The 20,533-nt window shown below is 32.7% G+C and overlaps 1 protein-coding gene across 1 annotated transcript in view; it reads right to left on the bottom strand.

The window, feature by feature from the left end:
* The window catches only part of RGS21 (regulator of G protein signaling 21), a 49,981-nt gene that overhangs the window by 14,155 nt on the left and 15,293 nt on the right, over positions 1 to 20,533 (bottom strand). The window contains exons 2-4 of the mRNA XM_010375543.2: positions 9,455 to 9,525; positions 5,161 to 5,237; positions 523 to 689 (exon numbers count right to left, since the gene is read on the bottom strand). Of these exons, the coding sequence (XP_010373845.1) occupies positions 523 to 689; positions 5,161 to 5,237; positions 9,455 to 9,465 (255 nt within the window). The 5' untranslated portion in view covers positions 9,466 to 9,525. The remainder of the gene's footprint in view (positions 1 to 522; positions 690 to 5,160; positions 5,238 to 9,454; positions 9,526 to 20,533) is intronic.

Below are 20,533 nucleotides of genomic sequence, written 5' to 3'. Positions count from 1 at the left end.
TCCTGATCACTTGATACAGAACCTTACATCTTTGGCTCAATTTTACCATCAAAGAAATAAAGGCAAGCAACATATCAATTTGTTTCAATTAATCCCCACACATGAACTTGTTTTTACATATTCAAGAATGCTATCCATATTGACTTTGTCTAATTCCTAGTTTAGCAAAGGAAAAACAAGAAACTACACTGGAAATTCAACAGCATTTTGAAGTAGGATTTATATTGGGTTGACTTTAGCGCTGTTTGAGATATTAGACATTATTTTTCAAGGGCCTAAGTATTGTTCCAAAGAGACAGAAATATTAGTCATACCTAGCCCATAATAAGTGTTGAAAAATACTTACTGAATCAATGAAAAAAAAGAGAATCATCTTAAGGAACTTCTCTTGGAAGCTACTGACATTTTCTATTTAAACACATAGCGAGAAGTTGGTTATCCTTTAGATGGATTTAAGGTCTTCTAATTGGGAGCAGATCTGTTACTGGACAACTCTTCACTGTTCTGAAGTAGTTCACTCACCTCTTTAGGTGCATCAGCTTCAATGAATTCAGAATAAATCATCCTGGCTTTGGAAGCAATTTTTTCTGCATTTTTCGTTTTCTTAAAGTCTTCACAGGCAAGCCAGAACTCGACATTTTCTTCACTAAACTCTGATTTTAGAAATGTTCGAAAAGCATCTAGACCAGCTATGAAATATATGAGAAAGAGTTTTGTATAATAGCATACAGAGTAGTAATATGACCAAAATGAGTACATTGTATAGTATGAGCATTTGCTGGATATTCAGTGGCAAATATTGATCATTCCACCTAAATGTAATGTATGTTTTAGTTGCTAACTGTAGAAAATTTTATTTTGGATCAGTAATTGTTAACATATATATATACACACATACACACATATATATACACAAAACATATATATATATATGTGTATTTGTTTCTACAATTGGCTTCATTAACAAAGAAAACCTGTACTTTTTTCTTTCTGTATTTGAGAAATCTGGAAGTTATGTTTAGGAGATCTTGATGGTAGTTACTTCACAGGAAGCCCCACGGATTTTGCTTTTAAGATTTATCGCACTAAGCTCAGGTCAAATTAATGATATTATACTAAATTCAGGGTAAGAATACCTTTGTTGCTATGAGTAGGTACAGAAACAAAGTATGATGCTAAAGTGTTAAATTGTATTGGTTTGGGCTTAAAGCAAAGGAGGAAGCGCTAGCTTTTATTAGTTTTGGGTAAATATATAGGCCAACTCAGTCTCAAAACCAAGAAAGTAACTGGCAACGTATTTGATTTGAATGCTTCCCCCTTTATGTGGCAACAAGCAACTTCAATTCCATAAGGTAAATACAAATACGTAGGGTTTTTCTCCAATGTTGCTTTAAGCAAAACATTGATGCTTCCCATTCTCCCTTGTATTACCTGTTTATGGTGTTCCTCCTCCTCCCAGGAATTATCCTTAGCATGTACTTCTCCAGAAACTTTAGATCAGGAACTGCAAATGGACTCACTTATTCACAGGCATGTTTACTTTGGCTTGATTATGATATGCTCTTTTAAATGCAATTAACAATAGGCAGGGCTTTCAGTCTGTGATTTCCATGAGTTTCACCTCTTCCCCTTATCTTACTTTCAGTCAAATTTACCCTTATATCCCTTGCTCCTAAAGATATTTGATATTGTGACCACTTGTTTAGACCCTTCCTTCTCTATTTTCCTCATCAAAATGGGCCAGAAAGATCATCGTCACATTCCCACTGTGGACAAAATTAAACCAATACATTTAGGTCATGTTATTCAGTGTCACAGTTTGCACCCTTTTGCTGGCTGTCTCTATTTTGAGAATGTATATCTCTCTGAGGAGTAAAACATATCAGCACTTTTGCCACTCAGAGAAATTTGCCTTCCAAAACGTTGGTGGTTTACTCCTCAACCTGCCAGGGAGGCCCCCTTTGCATGTGCTCCAAACAGCTGCTCCTTTCCTGCAGGCGGAGAGAGTTAATCCTTCAAGTTCCAAAGTACAGGAGGAATAAGTTTATGGAAAAGCAGGGGATAGGCCAAATTCGTTGCAGAAATAGAAAACAATGAGAAAAGTGAATGAAAAGAGGCTTAAGTTCGTTGTTCATGGGTTGCTGCCTGCAGAATGTAAAAGTGAAGTTTATAAAGATAGAAAAGGACTTTCTGGAGCAGAATTAAAGTGTCTAAAAACGCTGTATTAAAATAGATTTAACAGATTTTTAAAAAGTTATTTGAAATAAGTTTGAAATAACAAGTCATTGCAAAAGGTTATCAGGTACCAATTAAAATTCTTGGTTGAAATACTGGAGAGTGTGGATGCAGTTAATATATGAGCACTATATAAAAATTCAATTAACGTCACGTTCCTTGCATTTAAAAATACATTCAAGAAGTTTCTGTGACACCAATTTAGGTTATAAAAATCCTCTTAGTAACACTCAATTAAAATTTTTCTTGAATTCAGTTCAAACAATGATGAAATTTCAGAGATCTAAACAGAATTTATGCTAAGATGTATTTTTTTTTATAGAGAATAAAGTGTTCTTTAATAATACAGAAAGAAAGGATATTGTCGATTCATGGCTGGCAATATTTTATATGTGCATCATCAAGGCATATGGAGCTTCTCCCTAGGAGGATTTTCTAAATGCATCCCAGAGAGATGGGATGTTAGAGATCAAGATACAATTATTATTTTCCCCTGCTCTCCACTTTTAATGACGGGCTACTCTCAACTAAAAATTAATATCTTTCCTCTTCCCATAGCTTGATTCAGGACCCAATGGAACAAAAGAAACAACTTAAACAACTAAATCTGGGGCTAGTTATCTCTGTCTTGAACATGATATTTTGTTGATTTACTCTCCTATACATACAGTTTGAATGTTCAAAAGATGCCAAATGATTTTAAAGTAATATGCTACATAAAATTAAACTTACTATCTGAGGGCACTCTCCACAGAATGGAATGCTTACTGGCTAGTATCAACAAAGGGCATTAAATGGAATATGTCAGCATTATGGGGTGAAAACTAGGCTAATGCCTATGCTTAGTACATGCAAAGTATGTCCGCAAATCAACAAAAACAACTAGGTAATTTGGTGAGTCCTTTAGCTGTTTAAAGCATTAAAAAGCATTCATACTTTGCCATTTCTCTGGTATTATAAAAAGCAAAAGCGAAACAACTGTTCAGATGTATATATGACCTTTCCATTTCATGTGGGAATGAAATATAAAATTGCAGAAGGTATGCAGAAGAACGAGTTTGCCTTCATCTCACACTTCCTGCCTCTCCTCTATAGTACTGTTGTATGGACTTCCACTGCTCTGGAGCCTTCTGGGTCACAACACACAGAGATGATTCAGTAAGCCCTTTAGCAAACTTTATCTATCCCATTGGTTATACACTTAAGGAGAAAGAAAATACACCATTTAACACTTAATAAACTGCAGTTCCATAATCTCATCTCTTCAATATATGCTCTTAGGTGGATTCTGGAAGTTCTGTGGATTCTTTTATGTTTATACTTTAAAAATTAGTCACTTAGAAATAATATGTTTATAGTATCTAAATTCATCTAAGTCAATCTAACTTTATACATAAATAAGCAGCTGTGAAGAATTTATTCAGGTTTATTGTGTTTTATGTTTTTCTAATATTCTAATTTTTATTCTTTATGAATTTAAAATAAAATGCCGTTTGATTAATACAAATAATACTATATTATAAACATTTTCTCTTTATGTTTCACAGTGCCATTTTTCCCGTTTCAGATGAGATAGAACTGCAGATTATTTGTAACACAAACAGAAGTTATACCTTTGTAAATGATTATTTTGTATATAAGTTGTGTTGACTAAGATATTTTATTAAAGACTAGGATATTTTATTTATAATCGGCCAAAATTACCTTACTGAACCATTCTATCCATTATAAATATATATTCACACATATACATATTAATACAAACATATATATTTAAATATGTTTTCATATTCACTGAACATGAGAATAACACAGTTGATATAAAGTACTTTAAAATACCTTTAGTTTTGGCCAACAGTACATATGAAACAAGTGATTTATTTAAATTTTCAACTTTTTCAACAGTTTGTATGTTTCTTTCAACTTATACCAAAGGCAGTCATGATGTACATCAAATTATAGTGAGCCAACTGGGCGCAGTGGCTCATGCCTGTAATCCTAGCACTTTGGGAGGTCAAGGCAGGCAGATCATCTGAGGTCAGAAGTTCGAGACCAGCCTAGCCAACATGGCGAACTCCCATCTCTATTAAAAATACAAATATTAGCTGGGTGTTATGGCATGCTCCCGTAGTCCCAGCTACTTGGGAGACTGAGGCAGGAGAATCCCTTGAACCCGGGAGGCAGAGATTGCAGTGAGCAGAGATCACAGCACTATACTCTACACTCTAGTCTGGGTGTTAAAGCAAGACTCTGTCTCAAAAAAAAAAAATGTGTGTGTGTGTGTGTCTATGTATATATATATATATATATATATATATATATATATATATATATATATATATATAGCAAGTCTAGGTCTGGCACTGTGACTCACACCTGAATTGAATCCCAGCACTTTGGGATGGCGTGGTGGGTGGATCACCTGCGGCCAGGAGTTTGATACCAGCCTGGCCAATGTGGTGAAACCCTGTCTCTACTAAAAATACAAAAATTAACCGAGTATGATGGTGCATATCTGTAATCTTAGCTACTCAAGAGGCTGAGACAGGAGAATCGCTTGAACCCGGAAGGTGGAGTTTGCAGTGAACCGAGATTATGCCACTGCACTCCAGCCTGATTGACAGAGTCAGACTCTGTATTAAAATAAAATGTAAAAAAAGAAAAGTTAAAGTGAGTCTAAGGAAATGGAAAACTTCACTTGCTAGTTTGAATTTTCCTTTTGTTTTAATGTACAGAGTTTCTATAAACTTATTTTAGGCCCAACTTGATTCCATTTAGATTTTGGATTTTTATGAATTTATGATCACTAAGAATTTTATACTTCATTGATTAAACTCATACTTTATGATATGTTACCAACTTCCAGAATTTAATTATTTATATTTAATGATTGTATTTTTAAGCCTATTATTAGTTAGATCTTACCTTGGTTGGCTAAAAGTGTGTCCATATTTTCAGACCATGTCATTGCTTCCGTAGTTTGTGACCTGTAGAAACAGCATCTACCCTTGACAATAGCATTGTGATCTTTCTCTTCTCTAACCAATAGTAATATTTGAGTTATGTGTATTTTGAATTACATCATTCAAATGAACTTCATGCTGCTAATCAAATAGTCAAACGTCAAAAAGTTATATAGTGCTATTTACAGTAGATAGCTATAGTGACATAAATTGGGATGTAATTGGACATCAGCAAATTATTAATCTAGCTGACAGTGTTAATAATATTTGAAAATTCTTAAATTCTAATAAAGGCATAAGAGATATTGGTTCTGTGGATCAATGGTGAGTTTCTTTTCAACTATATTATTTGTTAATTTATGTGACATTACTCTAGTCAAAATTTATATTAGCAAAGGTGATGAATCAACTACTTTCTAAGTTTTTATAGTGTAAAGATTATCTGTTTCATAATTATGCATCTCAAAAAAGTTCAAAAAAGTTTTAAGAATTTCTAGTATGTGATGAACTTGAAAACATTTTGTTCATAATATTTCAAAAAGTCTTTACCTACTCTGAGGCAGCCTTTATTTCTCTTTAGACTGGTATACTTCTAGTTCTGAGCTGATTTATTTAAATCTAGGAATCTGTCAAGATAGAGTCATATTTTTTCCAAAGCAGTCAAAAAATTTATAGAATCAAGTTTTCTGAAGAAGGTTACTTTTGGGGATATGATGTAGAAATAATAAATCAGATTTAAGATGTAAATTTTCTGAGATGCAAATATACATTATTCCTCTTAATAAACAAAGATCCTGATGAAATAAGCCCCTATTGATAGAAAGTATCTGCTGCCCAGAAATAAAATCACATTGGATTACATAGCTGCGATGTGCAAATGACTTAGTTATGGAAAGAGAGGGTCCAATTTAAAGTCTGTATTGAAATTATCAATAATAAAATAGAGAAAAATTCATATATCGCAATTCTTATAAAACTTTTGTATTTGCATGGCAAGATGACTAATCTTAAATATACTAGTGTGAATGATTCCTTTGCTTTTGTATTACTTCTTGTAATTTGCTGCAGTTTTTATAGTTTTTCCTCTACTGATGCAGTTGTAGTTGCATTCAGTTAATAATGGTCATCCTCATTGAGGATACATAGAGAGGGCAATATAGCTAAGAATTCATTTTACTATTTTTCATTACTCACATTTCCAATCTCAAATTTCCTTCTCCTGTTGTAAGCAGCTGACTTTCCTTTCTTCCTTGACTTTCTAAATCTTGGGGACACAGATTACCTGTGAAACCATTTGGAAATAGTGTTTTTGTTTTTTCATTCAAATGGACACAAAAGTTGGATTGTTCAGTTTCTGTCTTTCATAAATGGAGGATGAGACAGAATCCTAGATTTAATTTTACATTGAAGACATTTTGTGTACTCTATAAGCTGTTACTCAAATAAGCTTATGTTATATTTCATGTAACTCAAATATTAGATCTTGTAGGAATTCTAAAGTTATATGGTCACTTAAAATACATATGCTTAAAAATATTCCTGTTTGTATACTAAAATTTGGTTGTAAGCAGGGTATTCAAATTAAAGATACTTAGACCTGTGGAACATATGCTAATGAATAGGATAGAGAGGAGCCTGGCCATGCAGAATGCCCATTTTGAATGAGGAACAGGCATCCAGGAAATAAAAAAAAACAGTGAAAAATAAAATCTAGACAAATTCATTCAAAGATGAACATTTATATTCCCATTAGTATGTAAGTTATATGATGACAGGACTAAATGTTGTTTTCTAGCACCAAGAACAGTGTGCCTGGTCTATGAAATATTAAACATATTAACAAACAATGGATGACCAAACCCCATATATTAACACATATTAAAGCCTTCAATAGAAGATGGTAAATGTCCTCCTAGATGCTGATAAATTACAATGATAAAAAGTATTGAAAGGTATAGCTAAATTGTATTAGCTTTAAAGACATAGGGTGTTCTGGGCAAGAGAAGACAAAAAATAATGTGAAAACATCACTGGATCATCATGGATCTCACTCTCAACTCTGAGGTATGTGAGGTTGGAGAGAATGACCGACATACATTCTAGAAGGCAGTGTCTTTTAAGGACAGACAGGTTTTACTTAAGCCAAAAGCAAAAAGGCATATTCTATGAAGATCTTTTTGGATATAAAGGAGTATTTATAGAATGAAGATGTTTACATAAATCATAGCTATTTGTATTGTCTTCAATAATGTAGAGAAACAGTAAAAGAAAGCAAAGTGTGGGAGATGGTGTAGAACCAAGGATAAAAGAAAAATTCCTAATGTTTTGAATTACAGAGAGATGCTAAAATATTACAGATATTTGATAGATATAGACATGGAATACTATAGATAATAGAACTAGGGATATGGGCATATCCTAATATTAATTAAGGTTCACAAAATGCTGACATTGTCTTAAAGAGAAGAAATTGCCCATCAGCTCTGAAGGAGTACCTCTGGTGGTATGTAACAATGCCTGGAATGCCCTCGGTTCATTCCTTATAGCCTATTTCTTATCCAGAAGGTTACATTTTGACTATCTGAGATGTTGAAAGAGTTGGAGGTAACACAGCATTTACTTTTCAGAAATTAGGTGAAATGTAACTATTTTAAGGAGTAATGCTTGTTTGTTGCCAGTTAAATTAGTAAAATTTGGGGTCTCTTGTAATTCTATGGAAGAGCAAATAGGTGGTATCTATGAATAAACTGAAATGCAATATTTATAATAGCACTAAAATGCACAACTATGTATTGGATGTTTACAATGTATACCACATTGTGCTAAGCATATCATATACCTTACTTCATTTAATCTTGAAAATAATAGTCTGTTTTATTCCAATATTACCAATGAGTAAAGAGGCTCAGAGATGCAAATAAGTAGTGCAATATTCCACAGACAATAATGGCCAGAGTTAGAATTGAAACACAAGTGTGTCTGCTTTAACCCAGATTATTTCATACTTCTTAAATGGATGAGTTAATACATGTATGTTTGTACTTAATTCACGTTTTATAACATTTATAATAACTATCTGAAAAGTGATTTTTTCTGCAATAGAGATTTATCATACTTCATAGAAATATATTTCCTCTAAATAATAGTTAAATTGTGGTAACTGGCTGCTCAATTGAAAGTTTACATGAAACAGAGATTCTTAAAGCTTGTACACTATCAAATAAAAATAGGGCATTTCTTATGGTAGATGGGAGTAAGAAATATCATTTTCTGTCTTTTAAAAATGTAACTATATAAATGTTAAGAAAGAAATCTATTGAATAAAAGTTGGAGGAAAAAGAGGGTGGTTGATTTTAAACTCTACTGACTTGGTTGACTTTTACTTGATATGTGCTATCTGAAAAAATGGACAATGGCCACCCCCTCATTTCTTTATTTCTTCCTTTTATTAAATTTTAACAGAAGTTTTGTCTGGCTCTTTTCATTTCTGTGTATATTTCCTGTAAAATTTTGATGCATAATCAGAGTAAGGTTTTGTTTGTGTATGATTTGCCATGAAAAGTCACTGTGTATCTGAAGCCAAAATTACACTTAGTATTTCATGGGGTTTTGGCTGATTTCCTTTCTATTTTCTTCATTAAGCAAGTGCCATCAAGGCCAGCAGTACCCATATTATATGTCCAGAGAAGAGCCAGGCCAGATGGGAACTGCGTGAAAGCTACCAGTTATCTTGCTAATTGTGCCAGCTAGAACCAGTTGTATTGCATTAAAAAATGTGGAATCCAACAACTTAGCTGTTCACACTCAATTAGCAGTGTGCTGGAGAATGGAAAATTCAAGCAAGGAGTCCATGTGCTCCAGGAAGTGACAGCTGCTTCCTTACCCAGCCCTTAATATCCATGTAAAAATTTTCAATAAACGTTGTGATAATAATTTTTGCAAGGATCATGTATATGTTATGTTTCTAATTCATCTCATAATTTTTTTAAAAATTACATAAAGAAAGCTCAATGGTCTATCTCCACTTTGTAACCTTCCTTTAGCCCACATAAAGAATAAATTGCAAAAGTAAACCATAAATTCTTGACGTTTTCGAAAAGAAGAAGTCAATAGAGAAAGGAGAAAAAATCAGGAAGAAAGACGACAATTGGTGTATATATCATAAATGAAGGAAATAAAACATCGAGACTAAAGAAGACTCAAGTGTTTCATTTGTACATCTTCGGAGATAAAAATAGCTGGAAACGGCAACTCACTTCACTGGCATTTTTCGTTCCACTGTCTGTCACAGATGATGCCGAGTTTCTCTTTCTGACTGATCTTCAAGCTGAAGGTAATGTGACAGCAGGAACATTACAATTAGTATGCAAATACCTATCCCCTGGGTTACAAATTGGCATTCTTTAAATCCTGCTATTCTCAGCTTTTTTCTTTTTGTTATTAACTTTTCATTGGTCAAAGCACTTAAACTTCTAAGTAATAAGTAACTCTGAATAAATGTGACATTTCTCTGAGTCTGTGGCATAATTGAAATAAATTCCATCTGAAAGTTTGTTTTCTGAAGTTCATATTCGTCTGCTTATAAGACAACTATTGTTCACAGGAGGTTAAATCAATATATATTAAGATATACATATTTGAAATATATATATAATTAATATTCACCTTTGAGTCTTTAATCTACCTAAAAGATCATTTTGTTTTCCTTTGTTCTTTGATTTTCAGAAAATCTGAGGAAGACTCTACATTTAATATACTTATCTTAAACAACTATATATGTTTAAGCAATTTTATTCATGAACTAAAATGTTCTAATATAAGACATTGCAGTTTTCTTTGAAATTTATGCAGGTTTTATGGCTTAATAACATGTATTTCTCTCTTTTAACCATGGATGTCATGTCATTTTATGCCAATATTTATGCAATGCAATGTTTAATGTAATAAGGCTGATATATTTATCAAAACAAAGACCATATATTGGCAATTTTAATTATAGTCAGAGTTTTATAACTTCATGCTTTGTCAAGCTTTTGTCTCAATGTAATACAGTTCTTTGGTAGTAAAATTCAACTGGTATGTGTTTATGACCCTCAATGTCAATTAAAGACTATTGAAAGATTGACAGTTTTTCAAGTGGGAGAAAGGAGTCAGAAGAAGGTAGAAAATGTTCTTCTCTTTGACTTAGCATGGAAGTACCCTAGTTGGTCTGTAGAAATGGTTAGTATGAGTGGCTCTAGACTAATGAAACTGAGAGAAGTAGAAGAAATGACCTAAAAAGTCAGTGTATCATTAAGAAGGGAAATCATCAATTAGCTCAATCCCTTTTGTTAATTCAAGCTCCATTAAGTAATGTTCTTATGATAAGCAAAAACTGAATCATTAAACATATTTTGACTTTTTGTTTTGCTCAGGGGGGATAATGAAGTATTAATTTTATAATATATGCTTGAAAATAGTACAGTTTGGAAAATACACTGTCTAAATATAAAGACCCTCTTGGTAAAACAAAAACATGCACAGTCTTTAAGAACTAGGAGCCAGGGATAGGCTTACTTTACATTAAAATGTTAAAACAAAAATTAAAATTTCTATTTTGAGTTTAGTGCAATTGCAAGCATACTTTTTCTCATAAATCCTTCCACAAATCACAATTATTACTTGTTTAATGTGCACTTTCCATTCCTTTCAATCTTCTTTTCATAGTTTAAAAAAAAAACTAAGAATTGGATTTTATGTATCAAAATGAAGCCTCATAATACAATGAGCAGGTGAGGAAATAAGCTTTCTTATTAGGTGGAATGATGCTTTATAGCATTCAATGTATCTTGACAAAAGATTGCCATATAGATACTGTTGGGACATCTAAATACCATCAGCTTTTAGTCCAACGGGTTTAGGCTCCATTCTCAGAACTTATGCCCAGTGTGATAAGCTAAGTATACAACCCTCCCTGAAAAGATGTCTGTGTCCTAATGCCTGGAACACGTGAATTTAGTGCCTTATGTGACAAAAGAGAAGTTGATTATCTTAGATTATCCTGGTGCACTGGGTGTAATTATAAGGGACCTTTTTAGAGGGGAGAAAGGAGGGTTAATGTCTAGTAGTAGGATATTTCAGGATGAAAACAAGATGTTGGAGTGATGTGAGAAAGGGTTAAGAGCCAAGGAATGTAGGTGGCCTCTAGAAGCTGAAAAAGGCAGGGAAGGAGATAGTCTCCTTAAAGCCTCCAGAAGCAGCCAGCCATGCCAATACCTTGATTTTAACTCAGTGAGACTGATTTTGGACTTCTGGTCCTGATATGGGTTGGCTGTGTCCCCACCCAAATCTCATCTTGAATTGTAGCTCCCATAATTCTCAGGTATTGTGGGAGGTACCTGGTGGGACATAACTGAATCATGGGGGCGGTTTCCCCTACACTGTTCTTGTGGTAGTGAATAAGTCTCATGAGATCTAATAATTTCATATGGGGTTTACCCTTTTAGTTGGCTCTTTCTCCCTTGTCTGCCACCATGTAAGATGTGCCTTTCAGCAGCTGTGATTGTGAGGCCTCCCCAGCCAGGTGGAACTGTGAGTCCATGAAACCTCTTTTTCTTTATAAATTACCCAGTCTCAGGTATGTCTTTATCAGCAGCATGAGAACAGACTCATACAGGTCCCCTGAACTCTGAGATAATAAATGTAAATTGTTTAAGCAACTAAGTTGGTGGCAGTTTTTTACAACAGCAATAGAAAATGAATACATCTAGGGAACTCCCCTCTTCAAAACCCTCCTTAAAAGAAAGGAGGTCAATAATAAAATAGGTATAAATTTTGAGTCAAGAGTAACAAGTTCATATGCAAATGTGGATTCTTCATCCTGGACAATAACCTTGAACTTTCTGAATCTCTTTGCTACTGATAGTATTGATAATACCTATCTCACAAAGTTATTGTGTGAAACTGAAAGAAAATATAGCAAGCCAACACATCTTACATAGGATTATTTATATATGCTTATTTATTTTGTTTCTTTTCTCCTTACTTGACATTCACAGAACCGTGGTTAAGATAGTAATATGGGAGATCTTATGGACAATACTGTCATGCAATCAATGGGAATTTCTGTAGAAAGATATGAGATTTATTCTGCAATATTTTAAAATACTTGTACAAGAAATCATAGATAGGTGCTGTAAGAATTCAAAACTTTAATCAGACAGTATAAAATTGATCATTCTGGATAATTAACATGATGAGAGTATGTGTGGAATAATTGGAAGACTGAGAGGCAGATAGGAAAGTTAAAGATCATGTTTAACTCCATAATATATATGATATATATATAAACATATATATCATATAAAGATATAAATTTTATTTGTCAATTACAAAATTAATTAACTAGTTTAAAAAGTAAAGGGGAATTAGTAGAATCATGGAAGGTATTTCTTTTTATTTTCAGTTTATGGGTTAAGTTCATGACACAAATTATACCCATAAACCACTGTAGAGCTATAATATTTTTGGAAAATGGACTCTGCAGTCAACTTTCTAGTTTAAAAAGTAACATAGTTTTTTTCTCCTTGAAATTGCAAAACAAAGTTTAAGAACATTTTTAAAAAGTATAGTATACTGTTCCAAACATGAGAGAACAAGGATGGCTATAGATGGACGGAACAGTAAACATCAGTGTTATTATGTCTGAGCAGAGGAGATGGGGTTAAGAGGGTCAAAGGAACAGATTTCAAATCTGGTAGCTTGAAAGAATGGTGATTCTACTCATGATCATGGCAATCCATTAAAAAAAACAGGGTTAGGAAAATCAATACATTAAAAAAAGTTTAGAGAAATGTAGAACGTTTAGACACGGTTTAGACATGGACAAGTTTAGAGATATGTAGAACGTTTGACACGGTTTTCCTGTCAGAGGTCATGGTAATTTTATAGGCATATTCAAAGACAATATAGAGCATTTAAATCTACATGAAACCCCTCTATTAACCTAAGAAACTACTGCTATTTATACTTCATTAAAGGTAGGATAAAAAAATTAATAAGAATTTAATTCTGGTACTTGCATAATTTAAGCAAAAGGATCATATTTTATCTTGATACAAGTGCTAAACAATGTTCTTTAAAAAAAAAAAAAAACATGCTGATATGATTGTATGACATCCAAGTGAGAATGTCATGAAAGATTCGTGGAAAAAAACACCATAACAGTTAAAATAATTGAGCATTTTAACCAATAATAGTTAAAATGCTTCAGACATATGTGTCAGAAACTTTCTGAGCATTATCTCCTTGGTTATTATTCAATGAGATAGTCAATGTTTTATTCATATTTTAAATATGAGGAAACTAAAACTCAAAGAGGCTAAATAACTTGCTTAGGCTTGTATAATAGAAAGGGGAAGGGCTGGAGCAAGATTGAGTGGGGGCAATTTGGTATTTAAGTTGTAGTGATAGTTAAATGTTAGATTTAGTTTAACAGGTGAAATGACAGAGAAAAATGGAACTGAGAACTGAGGGCTTAAATGTTCATTTATTCAATAAATACTTAAATACTTTAGTGACTGCTGAATGTAGAGTAACACTTACATTTTAGGAATAGAAAAGGGAAATGAACTAGGGATGAAGATTTAACACAATAAGCCAGAGAAAAGCTAAGGGTACAGAGTGGCATGGAATTTCCTTTAAAAACACTGTTCACAGCCTTTTGGGAAGAAGAAAGAATGATCAAGAGGTCCGATGACAAAGACAGGTTAAGGAGAATGATGAGTGATAAAATACTGTGAAATTTGTTAAGATGGTCTCTTGCACAGGTCACAGCAAAGGAGATCAACAAGAATGAGATTAGATGAGAAGGACAGTTCACCACAAAATCACACTGATTGTTATTTGCCCATATTATATTTGTATTCAAATTATAATAGGAAAGGAAAGATTAATTTTTTTTTACAATTGTCTTCTTAGATTTATATAATAGGGTTATATAAGTGGTTTATTTTAGGACTAAATAAAAGTTAATTTTCTTTTTATAAACAAATGGGAAAAGAAAATTATACTTTCTTGATTCTGCTTTGCCTCAAGTTACTGCTATATGAGGTTCAATTTATAAAGCAATGAGCCTGAGTTGTGTATGGTTCATCAATTATTTCTGAGAGCAGTTCTAATGGAGAAGTTAGAAATGTTTTGAGCAATGGCAATACCACTGAAATGTGTCTGATCTCCCAAAGTGGCTGCTTGGAAATATAACGCTCAGTTGGACGTATAGTTCTTAGTATGCCTGTTGATAAATTGGTCGCATTACTTGCTAGTCACACTTCGTGACTGTATGTCCTAAATGTATTTTCTTTGTGTTTTCTTAGAACATGTACTGTCATTGATAGTTAAAGAAATATCTGCCTTAGTAAAATATTTAGAAGTTCAAGATTTCTGATGTAAGTAAAAATGTCTTTTCTTATGTTTTAAAAGTGAATAACATTTTTTCACTTTACTGAATTCATGTACCTCAATGAATTAATTAAAATTCTAGCATGATAGATATAAAAGTATTGTATAATTTAAAAGTCAGCTTTTTGGGAGATAGAGAACGTTTAAATCCACACTGTAATCTCATAGTCGTCATCATATTTGTTGTCATTTGCTCTGTTGCAATTTTCCTTTACTGTAGCTGAATATTTTTAGAACACAAAGATAAATAATCATTTAATTGACCCTTTCCCCTGTGTTTTACATTTCTGTGTTGCCATTGTGTATACATAGCATCTGTTAAACTATTCTTCTGAGCTAACCTTTCCTGTCTTTACTGTCTGGTGAAGACCTCAGTATTCAGTGCAAAAATATGCAAGGCAGAGTAGCAGTCATGGGAGATATTAATAAAGCTAAGTAATATAATTTTAAAAACAGTATTTTAACTGAAATCTATGTACATCCTTAGCCAAATTTTTATTAACTTTTTAATAAAAAAATTAATAAGAAATTAGCTCAATGGAATACCACAGTCTGGGTAGTACAATTCTATTAAGTAATACCACCATCTGGGTAGCGGAATGTTGACATACTGAGAGGAATGATTCTTTATAAATTCTAGCATTTTTAAAATGTACAATATTTGAGATGGTACTAAGATTCTCTTAATATTTCGGGGCACTGATGCCTAATAAAAAATGGAAGAAACACAAATTTAAGCTATATGTATCGACTACATCCAAATATATTTTAAGTATAGCATACAAGATCATTGACTATTTTATAAGGAAAAGGCTCAATATCTTTCATTGTATATTCCTAGAATAAATTGTCAAAGCCATGATATAAATTAAAGTTTATTTAATTATGTTATTGCAACTATATCCAAATTTCAACTATGGATAACTTGTACCATCCTATTTATAAACTATTCTGAATAGAAAAGGAAAAAAAAAACAAATAAAATTCTCACCAAGACAATCACATTTTTTTCCCGTCAACTCATAACAAGTTTATTTTTATTTATTTTCTTCATGACCAAGTATCTCCTCCTGCATGGTCAGTTTGCTTTCATATCTTTTTTTTTTTTTAACCCTTAACTTGTAAAATTCATTTTTTTTTAAATGGAGAAGGAAAAATGACAATTAAAAATATTCACTCTTTGTTGCAAGTATTATAAAATACCTAGCTTGATTCTTAGGGATATTCAACCATTCATTTTTTTTGACAGGTTAAATGGGTTTCTCTTAATATGTAGATTATTGCTGAAATAACTCTCTTTTAAATAGTATAAAGAATGCAGGAAGTCATCTAATATGTGCATTGCCAGGAATCAGACAGTAACCACGTCTTCTATTGAATTTATCATTCTTAGACTACTTAAGCCTTTTATTTTATTTTATTTTATTTTATTTTATTTTATTTTATTTATTTTTCAAACGGGTTTTCACTCTTGCCCAGACTGGAGTGCAATAGTGCAATCTCAGCTCACTGCAACCTCTGCCTCCCGGGTTCAAGCGATTCTCTGGCCTTAGTCTCTCAAGTAGCTGGGATTACAGGCATCTGCCATAATGCACAGCTAATTTTTTTGTATTTTATATATTTATTTATTTATTTATTTTGAGGCGGAGTCTCACTCTGTTGCCCAGGCTGGAGTGCCGTGGCGCGATCTCAGCTCACTGCAAGCTCCGCCTCCTGGGTTCACGCCATTCTCCTGCCTCAGCCTCCTGAGTAGCTGGGACTACAGGCGCCTGCCACCACGCCCAGGTAATTTTTTTTGTATTTTTAGTAGAGACGGAGTTTCACCATGTTGGTCAGACTGGTCTCGATCTCCTGACCTCAGGTGATCCACCCGCCTTGGCCTCTCAAAGAGCTGGGATTACAGGCGTGAGCCACCGTGCCTGGTCTGAGCCTTTTAATCTTCTGATGAGTGGTGCTTTAGTCTTGACTTATAGACTGGCTACAGGAAATTCAGAAACGTCATACATGTATTAATTTTCAATTAATAGATTTTTAGACAATATGCTTTACACGGAGAACATTACACAAGTTGTTAATCTGGATGCTATTACAACAAATATACTTTGTTCAACAGCAACTAAAAAAAATTATTTTTGTTGATTTCCCGCTGCTTACCTAGAAGTCTAAAATGCTGGCCTGGTAGTATGTAAACTGTTTTTCTAAAACACAGGTGTTTGTGTTTTTGTTTTCCCTCTCAGACACACTGACTGCCTGGTATTCCCTGAAAGTTCCACTGTTTTGTAACTATTTCTGATCATGAAATTTCTTCTACTTGGAATTCTCTACCCAGTTTTTGTCTTCTTTAACTTCTCAAGGCATAGTTTAAAAATTACCCTAGAACTTAAAGTATAATAAAAAAAAAAAAAAAAAAAAAAAAAAAAAAAAAAAAAAAAAAAAAAAAAATTATCCCTTCTTAGAAGCCTTTGGTGTTCTCCAAAGAACCAACCTATCAATAACCTTCAGTTGGTAGCATTGTGATGTTACTGATTATATATTTTCTACTGCAATATCCAGTGTTCTGGTCTTTTTTCTTATCCAAGGTACAGATACAGTCTTGTACATCTCACAGCATATGGCATGGTGCCTAGCACTCTATGAATGTCTGGTGAATATTTGCAAAATGAATAAATGAAATGGGTAGGTAGAAAAACAATATGTAAAACTAAGGAACATACTAAAAAAAATGAGTAACCAAAAATGAGGAAGAGGTTCTTTAGTAAAAGTATTGACAGTGATCTCTATTAGTAAGCTGCTATCATGTGCAACACACTGCATACTAGCTTTAAAGAGAATATCTAATTTCATTCTTATAAAAATTCTAAGATTCTCATTATATATGTGAGAAAATAAGCTCAGATAATCATTTCCTTCTTCCCAAAAGTTACTTAGTTTTAGTGGTGGAGAAAGGATTCAAACAGGTTTAACTGATTCCAAAATCTATGTTCTTTCACAATTTAAAAATTCAAATTATGTTCATCCTTTGCCGCAACAAAAGAACAAAAGTAGCAAGCTTTATCCTGATGACCCATGAAATGATTTTTTTTTTTAGGGAAGCTAAGCTCTGTGAGGATAATACAATGAACAGGTTTATTCAGGATCATACCTTAATACTGTTATTTGTAGGTCCAGATATGGTGATAAATATTTAATTAGAAGAGTATATGAAATACATGTTAAAAAGAGGATTTGTGCAAACTCATTAGGCAGTCTTTCAAGCTTTGTAATGACATAAGTGGCAAGTGGATTACGGTTTATTTTAAAAGACTTGTCAACCCAATCTTGTTGGGGGAAGAGAAAGAAAGTGGAGAAAGAGAAAAAGATGGAACACATATTCTTTTGCAGATTTAACAAATGATTTCACGTACTTCATGCTGTTTATTCTGTGGGATTGTTCTCTCAGTAGCTAAATATACACACTCATAAATACCACATATTTCCTACTGTCTGTTTAAACTTTTGCAACTCATTCTTTATTTTCAATAGCTCTTCTCTCTTCAGCATCTGTTTTTTTTTCTTTTTGTCTCAAATTTCTTACATATGTTACAACACAGTTCAGAGGCCTCTTTTTAATTTTATCAAGTTTTTAAGCTAGAATTAGAAGCAATGTCCAGTGACCTTCCATGATATAACTTTAAAAGTATACTGTACTCATTGTCCTATGAAAAGATCTAATTCTTCCTGAAATGGAATTCAATATAGAATCCCAATATAGAATAGAATAGAATAGAATAGAATAGAATAGAATAGAATAGAATAGAATAGAATAGAATAGAACAGAACAGAATAGAATTCAATTCTAAAACAAAAATGGAAGAATGTTAACAGAAAATACTTCATAAACTGTATTTGATCTTGACTGTAACAGCATTAACTATTTATTATCTCTTCTTTAAAGGTGATAACCTAAAGTGAGCATTAAGATTTTTTACTCATAGTTACATGACAAGTACACTTTTTAAATTAATAATTGCTGGATATGGAATTGAAGCTCAGGTATCTTTAAATCCAAATATATTTTCTACTACACTTACATTGAAAAGTTCACTGTCTAGAAATGTAGCCTAGATTAGCAAAGGCATGCAGACCCAAAGGCAATGCTATGTATACATCTTTTTACAATCATGATGTCCTTAGAGAGCCATATGTTAAACTTTTTCCAAAGGATTAATAATTTTGAATTAAATTTTAAGTCATACAATATGTTTTGTTTTACTGTTTTCAGCTTTTAATTTTGACATAATTATATATTCACAGGAAGATGTAAAGACAGAACAGAGAAGTTTCAGACCCTTTGCGCAGTCTATCCCAGTGGTTGGCATGGTTTGCATCTTATATAATTACAGTACAGTAACAAACCAGTAGTTGACACTGGGGTGTTATGTGTTTGTCCTTTGTCATTTTATCACATGTATAAATTGACATAACCACCAATGAAGTCAACACACAGAACTATTCCATTACCTCAAAGATCTCCCTCATGTTATGCCCTTATAGTACCTTCTCTGTATCATCCCTAACCCCTGGAAACCATTCATCTCTTTTTTTTTTTTTTTTTTTTTTTTTGTCATTTTGAGAATATTATAAAAATACGATCATACCACACATGTCCTTTTGAGATGGGCTCTTTTCAATCAGCATAATGTTCTTGTGATTAATCTGCATCATTTCCCATGTGAATAGCCCTTGCCTTTTTATTGCTGAGTAGTATTTCATAGTATGTGTGTATTACTGTTAATTTAATCATTCACTGCTTAAGGACACTTTGCTTGTTTAGAGGTTTTGATCTATGACACATAGAGCTGCTATGACTAGTGTAGGTATTTGTATAGACATATATTTTATTTATCTGGATTAAATGTGGAGGATTACAATTGATGGGTCCTATGGTAAGTGTGTGTTTGTATGTGTGTTTGTGTGTATGTGTGTGTGTGTGTGTGTATTTAAGAAACTGCCAAACTATTTTCAGAGAGACTATCACTTTATATGCTACCTGCAGTGTATGACAGGTGCACTGTTTCTACATCCTAATGAAATTTTTGTTTTGTCATTAAAGACATTTTTATCTGTTCTAATAGATAGGCAATGATAACTCATTTTGGTCTTAATTTTAATTCCCTAACAGCTCTTGATGTTGACCCCTTTTTTCATGTGACATTTGCCATCTATATGTTCTCTTCAGTGAAGTGCTTCTTGTATTTTACCTTTTTTACTAATGGTTAGTTATTATTATTTTTAACTGTTGAGGTTTTATTTTTTTATTTAAAATTATTTTTTAGAGACATTTGGGTAGGAGGAGAGTATCTTGCTCTGTTACCCAGGCTGGAATACAGTGGCATGACTGTAGCTCACTGACTGCAGCCTTGAACTGCTGGGCTCAATCCATCTTCCTGCCTCAGCCGCTGGGGTAGCTAGGACTATAGGCGTGAGGCACAGGCTCCATGTCTAGCTAAACCATTAAGTTTTGAGAATTATTTATGTATAGTAGACATGATCACTTTATTAGATACGCAGCTTGCAAATATTACTTCCTAGTATGTTGTTTTCCTTTTCATTCTCTTAGCAGATTTTTTCATAGAACAAAGGTTTTTAATTTTGGTAAAGTTCAATTTATTGTTATTTCTTTAATTAATAGTGCTTTTGATGTCATGTCTAATGACTCTTCCCCAGGTCCTAGATACCAAATACTTTCTCCTGTTATACTCTAACCATTTTAGAGTTGCATTTAAATCTATGATTCATTTAAAACTATTTTTTTAAATATAAGGTGTGAAGTTTAGAACAAGATTTATTTATTTATTTATTTATTTATTTATTTATTTATTTATTTATTTATTTATTTTTTCGCCTATTGGTATTCA

This window comes from Rhinopithecus roxellana, chromosome 8 (assembly GCF_007565055.1).
Source record: "Rhinopithecus roxellana isolate Shanxi Qingling chromosome 8, ASM756505v1, whole genome shotgun sequence".
Lineage (NCBI taxonomy): Eukaryota > Metazoa > Chordata > Mammalia > Primates > Cercopithecidae > Rhinopithecus > Rhinopithecus roxellana.
This window is presented reverse-complemented; position numbering and strand designations above follow the sequence as displayed.